At 41.0% G+C, this 13036-nt stretch overlaps 1 protein-coding gene across 1 annotated transcript in view; it reads right to left on the reverse strand.

The window, feature by feature from the left end:
• LOC126456406 (DNA polymerase nu-like) overlaps positions 1–13036 on the reverse strand; it is a 242271-nt gene that overhangs the window by 10599 nt on the left and 218636 nt on the right. Inside the window, exons 11-12 of the mRNA XM_050092158.1 lie at positions 2361–2480; positions 1885–2055 (exon numbers count right to left, since the gene is read on the reverse strand). Coding sequence (XP_049948115.1) covers positions 1885–2055; positions 2361–2480 — 291 coding nt within the window. The remainder of the gene's footprint in view (positions 1–1884; positions 2056–2360; positions 2481–13036) is intronic.

The raw sequence follows: 13036 nt of genomic DNA on the forward strand, positions 1-13036 counted from the left end.
TCATTTGTTCCTTGGAACATTATCCTGTAACTAATTATAGAATGAACATATGCAAAATATTTGTTCTAGTGCATGAGCCACTACACACTGAATTTATTATTCTAAGTGCATAGCATATTGAAGCTATTTACTACCTGAGGGCTGTAGTATTCTCTATCCATGTTAGTTGTGTGTCAACATGCACCCCTAGAAATATGGTTCTTGATACACATCCTATGAGCTCATCTTTCATTTTTAACGAGTGACTGTTGGGTTTTCTGCTTAACTGAAAACTAATACTGTTGGTTTCTTTACAGTTAAGAATAATTTGTTATTTTCTATCCACCAGCATACATACATGCGTACTTCTTGGGCTTTGTCAGTTGGCACACTTGGTGATGCATTGCTGATTAAAATGTTACTGTCATCTACAGGTAGTACTGATTCACCATGTTTGGCTCTCTGAGGAATATTGTTGATATATGAGGAATGTTCAGTGAGTAATGCAACACATTTTTTTCTTTCGATCAATTTCAGTAGAAAAAAATGTGGAATTTGTTTTGGGGCATCATGGAATATTTCCTCTTCAGTCTCTAGATTTTCATAACGTTCTAATAGGTAGTGATGCTTTGCATAACATTCAAAATGTGTCTGTAACAGAGGTGCTATACGTAACATTCAAAATTGTGTCTGTAATGGAGGTGTGTTCCTAGCAGAGAACTCTCAGTGAGTTTCTTTTGGTGGAAAACCAGTGCATTGTAGATATTTATAGACACTTGTAGAATGTTTACAGAGACCTGGCAGTAAACAAAGAATGATGAGTTGTTGGGCAAGGCATCCACCATCATTGCAACCAGATCATGCAAATTCATCAGAAAATTCAGAATAGAATCTGATAGGGATTCCATTGGGCCCTTGAGGTTTGTTCAATTTCAATGATTTTAGCTGTTTCTCAACACCACTAACTCTTACTTCACTCATCTTTTCAATCTCATCTCATTAGTCATTTTACTGATTGCTGAGTGTCATGACCTCATTTCCTCATTCATTCTTATATAGTTGAAACTTCAATGGTACAAGGGTTGAATTGTCCTGGTTTTTCCTTTGCAAAGAAGCATTTGGAAATTCAGTTAATCATTTCTGCTTTTACTTTGCTACTCTCAATTTCAGTTACTGTCTCATATGTGAATGACTGGATGCTAACTCTGGATCCACTAACAGCTTCTGCATGTAACCAGAATTTGTTTGGCTTTTGTGAAAGATCATTTAACAATATTATGCTAACTTAGTCATTGAAGGCTTCACACATTGCTCTCTTGACAGTGAAACATGTTCCATGCAGCAACTCTCTATCTATAGTCCTATGCTTTGTTTTACACCTATAATGCTGTAGTCTCTGTTTCTTTAGAAGTTTCCTTATGAAGACTGTATACTAAGAGAGTCCCTTCCATTATGAACTGTTCTATTGTTTACATATCTATCAAGTGCATGGTCAACTAGTCTTTTAAACTTGAGCCATAGCTCCTCTATTGCTCCTGTTCTGTGCTAATAGTTCCAGGTTTCTTACTAATATACAACATTACTGCCTTTTTATCTAGTTTACTGATTGTATATATCTTTCTACTTGTTTTAGTTGCCCCTTGTACTTAATAGTTGCTGCCATGACTGTGTCATGATGGACATCTTCAAAGAGGTAAGACCTACTTGTTGTCATCAGAACTAAAATATTTCCATCATGAGTGGAGTTGCTTTCACTTAGTATAGAAAGGTTTCGTTAATAAGTTATATTATGTTGTACTACTTTTTGTTATTTGTTAGAAGAATAAACTAATTTTACTTTTCTACATTTTTCCAGTAGCTGACTGCTAAATAATACATAAAAGTTATTATAGATGTATGACTCACCTTGCATGAGAAAATTAACTGCCTGTCTCTCAGTGTATGATTTTAATCCATTGTTGCTGCTACTAATATTAGGGAAAAGTCTGTGTCTGCCAGTAATCGTATGAAGGCATTCTTTTGCTTGACATTCTTTTACAACTGCATTAGAAAACCTTTTGATAGCTGGGAAATGTGCTGTTGACAAAGTTTATTAGGTTACAAATTGTAGTTACCATTGACAAAAAGAGCAAAATTAGTTAAAAAATTTTCTGTAAACTGATAATTAAACTTTTATACATAAATATAGGAACTACATTAGTTTTAAACTTTAGAAGCCCATGCTTTGCATACAGTTAGTCATTATAATAGAAACTGATGATTAGAACATGTGGACAGGATAAATACAAGTGATGCACAACACAATATAATTCACTTTCAGAAACATATAAAAAATTATTCTCATACTCACTGTTGATGTCAATTGTGAAGTGAAGACATACCTGCTGCAAGTGTAGTACATGGATGCATCACACTTATTTCATCACCTGCCACATTTAGAAAAGGTGCCAATTCATCTGGATCACTAGCAAGTAAATTAAACATGAAACGTGGTGATGCCGCTGTGTGAAAACAATTGCTCACTGCCACTGAATGTTATAAAAGAGACAGGATATGTGGGCTACAGAAATTTTCTATTGTGAGTCAGGACTGGACAATTTCATGCTCTCGAAATGAATCACACAAGGTGAGATATCAATACATAAACTGAACCAATTATTTTTCCTTGCTTATAGTCATTCATAACTATACCCTACTGGGAAGAAAAGAGACAGTAAGAGTAGAACTGTTGCAGGACTGTACATGAAAAATTACATATAAAATTGTTGTAAATCACCCTATAAATATTGGTTACCTAGCCTCAACAAAGTGTTTCTTTTGCAAACAGATTTATTATCTACTTTTATGGCATCAATTTTTTAAATGACTGCTAAAAAATAAATTCAATCAAGATGAATGATAAATCTGTTTGAAAATCAGTGATTGCAGATTTGTTCTCCAAGGACTTTATTTCAATTTTTGCGGTATTTGTTATGCATTAGAAATGTGTAAGGTAATTTTACGTCATGTTTTGTAACACAGAAATGGCGTCATTCCAAATGTTTTACACACTTTGAGCCCTAACATCATGTTATTGTTGAACAGATTTTAGTGGTTGTTCAACTATCGAGCTGTGCTGTGTAGGTTTGGAAGTAAGCATACTTAAAGAGGTGGTGCAAAATACCGCTGTCACCACAATTATTACAATGTATGGTACATTAAGTGTCTGAACACTCTGTGAATTAAGAGAATAATATAACAGGGTGAAAAAAGCTGCACACTTTAAATACAGTGCAGCTGAATACAGAATGTCATTAACTGGCAGATTCTGAAGCATCTCTGTGGACAATGACATAGTAAGCGTTGAATGTAACACAGCCAACTTGACAAGCAGAAATATAAAAAGATTGCTCATACCCATCACAATTGTTTTATAGAGTGAGTTAACTTTGTAGTGTAGTTTCCTGCCACTGTAAATATTAGTGTCACTTTGTTTACTGATTCCTACAATCTCTGCAAACAGTAAATAACCTTAAAAAACACAAACAACTAGGATGCACCTTGAAGGAATTAACCGAATGGGATGGGAATCAGTTGATGTGATTTACATGTACAGGCAAACAAATGATTATTATGTCAGAAAAATTGGATGATTCATTCAAGAGCAAGTCAATAACACATTGATCCACCTCTGGCCCTTTTGCAAGGAGTTATTTGGCTTGGAATTGTTTGACAGATATGTTGAATGCCCTCCTGAGATATATTGTGCCAAATTCTGTCCAAATAGCACATTAGATTGTCGAAGTCCTGAGCTGCTTGGAGGACCCTGCCCATAATGCTCCAATCATTCTCAACTGGGGAGAGATCTGGCAACCTTATTGACCAAGGTAGGGTTTGGTTAGCATGAAGACAAGCAGTAGAAACTCTCGCTATGTACCATCAGGCATTACCTTGTTGAAATGTGAGCCCAGGATGGCTTGCCATGAAGAGCAACAAAATGGGGCACCAAATATTGTCAGTGTACTACTGTGCAGCAAGGGTGCTGTGGATGATAACCAAAGGGGTCCACCTATGAAAAGAATGGCACCCCAGACCATCACTGCTGGCTGTCAGGCCTTATAGCAGGTGACAGTCAGGTTAGTATTCCACAGCTGTCTAGGCCATCTCCAGGCATGTCTCACTTCAAGCTGAGCCCCAATGACCAGCGAAGACATGTCTGGAGACATCTTGGACAGTGGTGGAATACCAACCTGACAGTTGCCCGCTATACACCTCGACAGCCATGACTGATGGTCTGAGGAGCCATTTCTTTTCATAGCAGGACCTCTTTGGTTGTCATCTGCAGCACCATTACTGCACAGTAGTACATGATAATAGTCTGTGCCCCATCTGTTGCACTTCATGACAAGGCATCCCAGGCACACATTTCAGCGAGATAATGCCCGCTTGCACATGGTGAGAGTTTTTATTGCTTGTCTTCATGCTAGCCAAACCCTACCTTGGCCAACTAGGTCACTGGATCTCTCCTCAACTGAGACCATTTGGAGCATTATGAGCAAGACCCAACAATCATTTTGGGATACTGACAATCTAACATGCCAATTGGATAGAAATTGGCACGATACCCCTGAGGAGAACATCCAACAACACTCTCAATCAATGTCAAGCTGTGTCACTGCTTTCAAAAAGGCCAGAGGTAGACCAACGCAACATTGATCTGCTCAATTTGTGAAGCTCTTTCTTTGGATAAACTGTCCAATTTCTCTGAAAATGTAATCATTTGTTTTACATGTACATCACAAATACTGATATCTGTTCCATTTGGATGATTCCTTTGTGGTGTGTCATTTCTGTCTTAGACTGTACTTAGAGTTCCAAGCATAGAGCAGAACAGAGTTCAGCAGCAGCAGCTCACTGTTTGTACGCACACTGCATACATAGTTTCATTTGGTAGTATTCCTATCTGAAGAGAGTGAGCAGTTTTAGTTTTGCTACTTATTTTACAGCAAGATTCTGCATATTTTCCCACCATTTCTGTAGAATGGATTATCTTTTTAGTGTAGTTTTCCTTTGCTGTAAAGCTAATATCCGTTTATTTACTTTATTTCAGACACATGTGTGGACTGTCTTTTCTTTCTCAGTTATTCCCTGATTGATTGGTTAGTAAATTTATTTATAATTTTATACAACTATTACATTGTAGGAAATGCTTAAGGACTGTGTTTATTGTGTGCAGACACAAGGAGCATTGGCTGCTGTCCATAAATGGTTAGAAGCTGTGCTGGCCAGGGTCAACAGACTTCAGGTTGTTGTCCAAAGCAGCAGTGATGTTGGGGCACAAATGGTGAAAGCTGGAACACCTCTGCTGCCATTGGAATCCCCTGGAAATCTCAATGTCACTGTATCTCCACAGGCACAACAGCTGAACAATTTGTCCTCACTTGAGGGTGAGTGGAAAACTGTGGTTGGTTTATGCATCTCTGGATGAAAGGCAAAAGTGGGAACTGGCTGCATGGCTGTCTTCTTATGCTTTAGTAACAGATACTACGTGTTACCAAGTGCTGATAATACATTTCAGCCAGCACAGGATGCCTCATCTGTTGAGTTACTGACCAATTTTCCTGCCCAGTCTGGACAGTCACAGAGTGTTAACTTGTTGGTTATTGGTAGTTCCAACATTAGTTCAGTAATGGAGCCGCCCACATAAAGAGCAAGCAGACTGGGAAAGAATGCCTAGGTGCACTTGGTATGTTTGCTGGCAGGTCTCATCTGAGATGTGGAGGAGTCTCTGCTGGCAGCTATTGAATATACTGGGAGCAACAGGCTGGAGATAGTCACTCACATTTGTACAAACAACACTTGCTGCCTGGGTTCTGAGGCTATTCTCAGTGCCTCTAGATAACTGGATGGACTGGTGAAGGCAGCTAATATTGCACATGAAGTGGAAGCATGACTCACCACTTGCTGTATCATAACCAGAGTTGAGTGCACTACACAAAGGAAGTGGCTACTTGGGTAGCAGAGTATAAGGTTAGAGGTACCATTCCTTAGAGGCAATGATAAAATGTCTGCTGAAAGCAAGGACAGAACAGCAACATTACCCTCAAGGAGAATTTTGCCTTTTTGGATTGGAAAAAGACAATATAAATGTACTATTAGCAAATTGCACCCATGGTAAAGTCCTAGAGCACTTGAGACACAACAGACACTACACAGAGAACATTATGAGTAAGTTTATCGATCATGATATTGTAATAGAGATAGATTTTAACTTGTCAGCTATAGGACAGGAGAGTCATACAATTAAAACTGGTTCCCAAAGAAGGTATTTGTGCAAAATTATTTATTTGTGGGAGAACGTTCTGAATGTCTTGTGTGAAAATTTGTTAATGCAGATAGTTAAGGAATTGATTCATGAGGGCTATGTCTTAGACACCCTTCTCACTAACAGAACCATAGTTTTCATATCAGTTAACTTTGAGAAGGGAATCAGTGATCTTAACACAGTGATAGCATCAATTATTAAAAGTATTGCAAGAAATTTTAAAACGGTGGGAATATTTTTCAGTTAACAAGAGTGGCAGAGCATAAACTGCACAGTATCTAAGTAGTCAAATTAGTTTTTTAGCTCTGAGGATGAAGATGTGGAGCACAAAAGGATAAAATTCAGAAGCATTGTACAGTATGCCTTAGACAATTTTGTTCCACCAAGGTCATGAGCAATGGAAAAGATGGCTCAATAGCAATGTTAGAAACCTGCTATGAAAACAAAGAGAGTTTTACCTCTGACTTAAGCAAAGTGAAAGCCTGGTAAACAAATAGAAGCTGAATGGTGCCAAAATGAGCATGAGCATAGTGATGCAAGAAGCATTAAATGAATTTCTAAGTAAAATTTTGCCAAATGATCTGACTAAAATCCTGAGAAGTAAGCAGATTGAAATCATCTATTCATAACTCAGAGGCACCAAAACAGAAGATGACACAGAGGAGGCCAAAGTACTGAATTTGATCATCCATAATTGCCACTCACCATATAGTGGTGATGCTGAGTTGCAGATAAGCACAACAAAAAGACTTGCAGATAGGCACAACAAAAAGACTGTCACAAATAAAGCTTTCAGCCCATAAGGCCATCATCAAAAATTGATGACAGGTACACACGCACACTTATGCAAATGCAACTCACACACACATGTGTAACTGTAGTTACACTGTGAGCAGCAGCACTGGTGCATGATGGGAGTGGAGACAGGGTGGGGTAATGAGGAGGCTGGGGCGAGGAAGGGGAGGGATAGTAGGGTAGGAGTGGCAGACAGTGTAGTGCTGCTGGGCAGAATGTAAGGACGAAGTGGTGAGAGGGTAGGGCAGCTATGAGACAGCGGGCAGGGGAGAGGTGGGCAGCAGGATATCAGAAAAGGAGAGAAGTAAAAAGACTGTGTGCGAAGGTGGAATGAGAGCTTTATAGTGCTGGAATGGGAACAGGGAGGCTGAATGGGTGAGGACAATGACTATCAAAGGTTGAGGCCAGGAGGGTAACAGGAACATAGGATATATTGCAGGGAAAGTTCCCACCTGCACAGTTCACAAAAGCTGGTGTTGGTGGGAAGGATCCATATGGCACAGGCTGTGTAGGATATAATGTTTGACAGCATGCTCAGCAACTGGGTGATCCACTTGTTTCTTGGTCACAGTTCGTTGGGGGCCATTCATGCAGACAGACAGCTTGTTGTTTGCCATGCCTACATAGACTGCAGCACAGTGGTTGCAGCTTAGCTTGTAGATCGCATGACTCATTTCAGGGGTAGCCCTACCTTTGAAGGAATAGGTGATATTTGTGACCAGACCGGTGTAGGTGGTGGTGGGAAGATGATGGGACAGGTGTTGCATCTATGTCTTTACAGGGGTATGAGCCAGGAAGTAAGGGGTTGGGAGCAGGGTTCTATTGTATTGTATTATTTATTGGTCCTGTTGTCTACATAGCAGCTTATGCATAAGACATTGGACAAGTCAAGTTATAAATATACAGGCTGAAAGTCATTTCAAGGCATACATATTTAAGGTTACAATAATACACTTTACAAGTAAGTATTTATATAACACATTTCATAAATTTAAATATTCTTCATTGGAGTAAAAGCAGTGATGCTGTAAATATGACTTTAGAGATTTTCCAAATGTATTGACCTCAGTGATAGCTTTTATGTTTTCAGGAAGTTTGTTATAAAGCTTAACTCCCGTGTGAAAAGTACCTTTTTGGCACAGTGCCGTGCTGATTTGAGTCATATGTAAGTTCCTGTTTTGTCTGGTAAAGTGCTCATGTGTATCACAGTTTCTTTGCAGTCTCCGGTCCTTGCCTATTACATTTAATTTAAAGAACAAAAGGGTTTCCATAATGTATACACATGGTAATGGAGGAATACCAGATTTCTTAAACAGGGGTTTACAAGCGTCTCCAAGCTTGCACCCAAACAAGATTCTAATGGCCCTTTTTTGTAGTTTAAAAGTGCTATTTCCTGTTTTAGAATTTTTCCAGAAGGCGACCCCATATCTAAGACGAGAATGAAAGTGCGCATGATATGCATTCAATACTGTTTTCTCACTACAGCATGATTTTAATGAACAAAGATAGTAACATGTTTTGCTCAGTTCTGCTTTGAGATATTCAATATGCTTATTCCATCTGATGTTACTCTGCAGCCAAAGTCCTAAGAATTTGGTTCCAGTATTGTTACCAACTGGTTCGTCATTGATAGAGACTGATGGGATAAACATGTCCTTGTTAGGAACATTGTGGAATTTTAGAGCAATGGTTTTCTTACTGTTTATTACAAGCTGATTACTCTGTGCCCAGCTGCTAAGTTGTTTCGTGACCGTGTTTACTGTCTGCTGTAACTGTTCATCATCGTCTCCTTTTAGTAGAATTGTGGTGTCATCTGCAAATATGATTGTTTTGTGTTCATCAACATTTAAGCTTAGATCATTTATGTACAGAAGAAACAGAAGGGGTCCCAATACTGATCCTTGGGGTACACCACATTTAATTTGTTTATAGTCAGATAAGAGATTAGACATAGTTTTTAGTTCCATATCTGTGTGCTTGATGCACACTGCCTGCATACAATTAGTCAGGAAGGAACTGATCCACTTGTTGGACAGTCCTTGAATACCATATCTTTCTAGCTTTGATAGCAGAATTTTATGGTCCACCATGTCAAAAGCTTTTGACAAGTCAATAAAGACTCCTATTGTTTCCTGTTTTCTGTCCATCAGGTTTAGGATGGAATTGATGCACTCATAGACAGCAGTTGTCGTTGGCCTCTTATTTCTGAATCCATGTTGTTCATTACATAGGATGCTGTTTTTATTTATAAATTTCATAAGTTTCTCATACATAACTTTTTCCAGTACTTTAGAGATGCAGGAGGAAATTGTGATGGGTCTGTAGTTATTTACATTGTCTTTATCCCCTTTTTTATATACGGGAATAACTTTTGATGTTTTCAACACATCGGGGTAAGTGCCTGCCTGAAGTGAGCAGTCGCATAAGTGTGTGAGTACTTCAATTAGGTTTGATGAGTATATTGTGTAGGTTTGGTGGACAGTGGAATAACTTTGTGGGGTGGGTGGGAAGATAGTGGGCATGACATTTCTCATTTAGGACACAATGAGAGGTAGTCAAAATCCTGATGGAGAATGTAATCCAGTTGCTCCAGTCATGGGTGGTACTGAGTCATGAGGAGAATGCTCCTCTGTGGCCGGATGTTGGGACCTTTGGAGCTAGTGGAAGACTGGAAAGATAAGCCACAGAAGTTTTATTTTTATAGGAGAATAAGTACCGTCTGTGAAGGCTTCAGTGAGACCCTGACTATATTTCAAGAGGGACTGCTTGTCACTGCAGATGTGGCGACCATAGGTGGCTAGTCTGTATGGAAGGGACTTCTCGGTATGTAACGGTTGCCAGGTGTCAAATTGGATGTATTGTTGGTGGTTAGTAGTTTTGATATGAACGGAGGTACTGATGTAGCCATTTTTGAGGTGGAGGTCAACATCTAGCAAGGTGGCTTGCTGGGTTGAGAAGGACCAGGTGAGGCAAATGGGGGAGGATTTGTTGAGGTTCTGGAGGGATGTGGATAGGGTGTCCTCACCCTTGATCCAGACTGCAAATATGTCATCAATGAATCTGAATGAGGTGAGGGGTTTAGGATTCTGGGTTTACAGGAAGGATTCCTCTAGATGGCCCAAGAATAGGTTGGCATATGATGGTGCCATGTGTATGCCCATAGCCATTCCTTGGATTTGTCTGTAGGTAATGCCTTCAAAAAAGAAGTAATTGTGGGTGAGGATATAGTTGGTCATGGTGACTAGGAAGGAGGGTGTTGGTTTGGAATCTGTTGGGTGCTGGGAAAGGAGTGTTCAATAGTGGTAAGGCCATGGGCATTAGGGATGTTAGTGAAAGGGAGGTGGCGTCAAAAGTGATGAGTGGGGCACCAGGTGGTAAAGGGGCAGAAACTTATCCCTAGCCCAAACCGAGACCCACATACTGTTCCTGCATTGCTGTTTAGCTTATGGAATCCTCCGAAATGGCCTTAGCATCAAATTACCCATCTCCAGCTGCCATCCCTCCCTCCATAATTTCCTCCACCTGTTCAGATTCTGACAATCCTTAGTCCTCCCCAATATAGTCCTGCAAAACCAAGCAACCAAGCCCAAACCACTTTGCAGTACCTTCTCTCCATCTGCAAAATTCTCCTGCTCTGCAGTCCCAAATCCCTAGAACCCATAACACATTCATACTTTTGCCCTCCAGGAACTAGAGCAACATGCACAATGGCACCTCAAACAGCTCTCCACCCTGCTCACTTCCTCCTCCCATCTTGGAGTACCACTGTTCACCACCTCTACAACAACTTCCAGATCTCCTTAATGTTCCCTCATAGCTGACAAACAGTGTCTTGCAGACTTACTACATTAACCCCACCCTCCAAAGCTCCCACCCACCACCACACAGAATTCAGAACCTAAACAGACCTGAAACATTGTCATAATCCTTTCCTCCAGAAGCCTTAGCCCCACAAAAACATCTGTCTTTTTCAAAGGCCTCACCTTTTGCCCCACTCCCAAATTCAATCATCTGCATAAAGAACAGAAGTTCACCATCTAAAAACTGATCCTAACTTTATAATCCCAACTGCAGACAAAGGCTCCACCACTGCTGTTTTGAACCACAAGGATTACCTGGCAGAAGGACTCTGCCAGCTGTCAGATACATCCACCTACAAACCTTGCCACAGTGACTGCTTTCTAGAAATTCAGCAGAATCTCCAGTCACTCCTCAAACCCTTAGGCCAATCCCAGAACCTCTCCCCATAGTCCGTCTCTCTGCTCACCCCTACCACTCCCCACACTCCTAACTTTTACATGCTTCCTAAAGTAGAGGTGTAGCAGGTAGGAAGAGGTAGCAGGGTACAGGTGGTGGGTGGAAAGAGCACTGTCATGCGGGACTAGAGACTGCCAGGTGCAGCATCAGGAGGTGGGAGTGCAGAAAAAAATAGGGAGCAGGCAAGGAGAAGAGTGAGAAAGGAGAGGAGCAGGGAAGGGGAATGGACAGGTGGGTACATTGTCAGAGGGCAGCGCACGAAGAGAGTGGATGGCTGTGAAAAGAGAGGACAAGGGGATGGAGACTGTTGGGTGAAGGATGTGAGGGGAGTAGGTTACCATACGTTGAGACCAGGAAAATTTCAGGAATGGAGAATGTGTTGTAAGAATAACTTACATTCTCACAGTTCAGGAAAGTTGGTGGTGGAGGGGAGGATCCAGATGGCCCTGACTGTGAAGCAGCCATTGAAATCAAGAACTTTATATTCACTCTATGTTGTGCCACAGTGTGGTCTACTTTACTCTTGGCCACAGTTTGACAGCAGTCATTCATCCTAGTGGACAGCTGGTTGCTGAAGAGCTCATATGCAACATGGTCACTTTCACAGGTAGCCCTGCCTTTCATGGGGTAAGATAAGCCTATGACAGGACTGGAATAGGAAGTGCTTGGTGGATGGATTGGGCAAGTCTTGCACCTGGATCTTCCACAGGATTATGATCACTGTGAGAAGGGTTGGGATTGGGAGATGGCATAGAGATGGACTAGGATGTTGTGGAAGTTGGGTGCATGATGAACACCACTTTAGGAGGGGTAGGAAGGATCTTGGGTAAGACATTCCTCATTTCAGGTCATGATGATAGATAATGAGCACCTTGACAAAAGATGTTGTTCAATTGTTCCAGAACAGGGTGGTATTGGGTGACAAAGGGGCCACTCATCTTTAGCAGGCTCTTGGAGGTGGTGAGAAGATTGGGGGTGATTGGAGAAATGGCACAGGAAATCTGTTTGTAGTCTAGATCCAGGGGATAGTGCCTCTCTGTGAAGACCTTGGTGAGACCTTCAGTGCACTGCGAAAGGGAGTTCTTGACACTGCAGACACACTGCCCTTAGATGGCAGGGCTGTATAGGATGGATTTTTTGGTGTGGAAGGGATAGCAGTTGGTAAAATGCAGGTACTGTTGGTGGTTGGTGGGTTTAATGTTGGCAGAGGTGTGGACGGAGCCATCAGAGAGGAGGAGGATAATGTCTAGGAAGGCGGACACTGAGTTCAGGAGGACCAGATGAAGCAGATAGGAGAAAGTGTTGAGGTTGTGAAGGAATGAGGGTAGGGTTTCTTGGCCTGAGTCCCGGTCATGAAGAGATCAGCAATGATTCTGAACAAGGCCAGGGTTGGGGTTTTGAGAAGGCTAGGAAAGTTTTCTTGAGATGACCAATAAACAGGTTGGCATAATAGGGTGCCATGTGGGTGTCCTTTGCAGTGCCACGGATTCGTCTGTATACCTTTCTGTCAAAGGAGAGGTATCTATGTATTAGGACAAAGTTAGTAAGGTGAATGAGGTACTGGGTGAGCCATGCATGGCTCGCCGTCCCACCATTTGGTATTTTACACCCTGTGTTAATGTATTTCCATCTCACCATGTTGATTTAAATTACTGGCATTACTAAATTGCTGTTTTGCCAGACCGTCATCGGCGCTAGTAG

The sequence above is a fragment of the Schistocerca serialis genome, chromosome 2 (genome assembly GCF_023864345.2).
Source record: "Schistocerca serialis cubense isolate TAMUIC-IGC-003099 chromosome 2, iqSchSeri2.2, whole genome shotgun sequence".
NCBI classification, from domain to species: Eukaryota; Metazoa; Arthropoda; class Insecta; order Orthoptera; family Acrididae; genus Schistocerca; species Schistocerca serialis.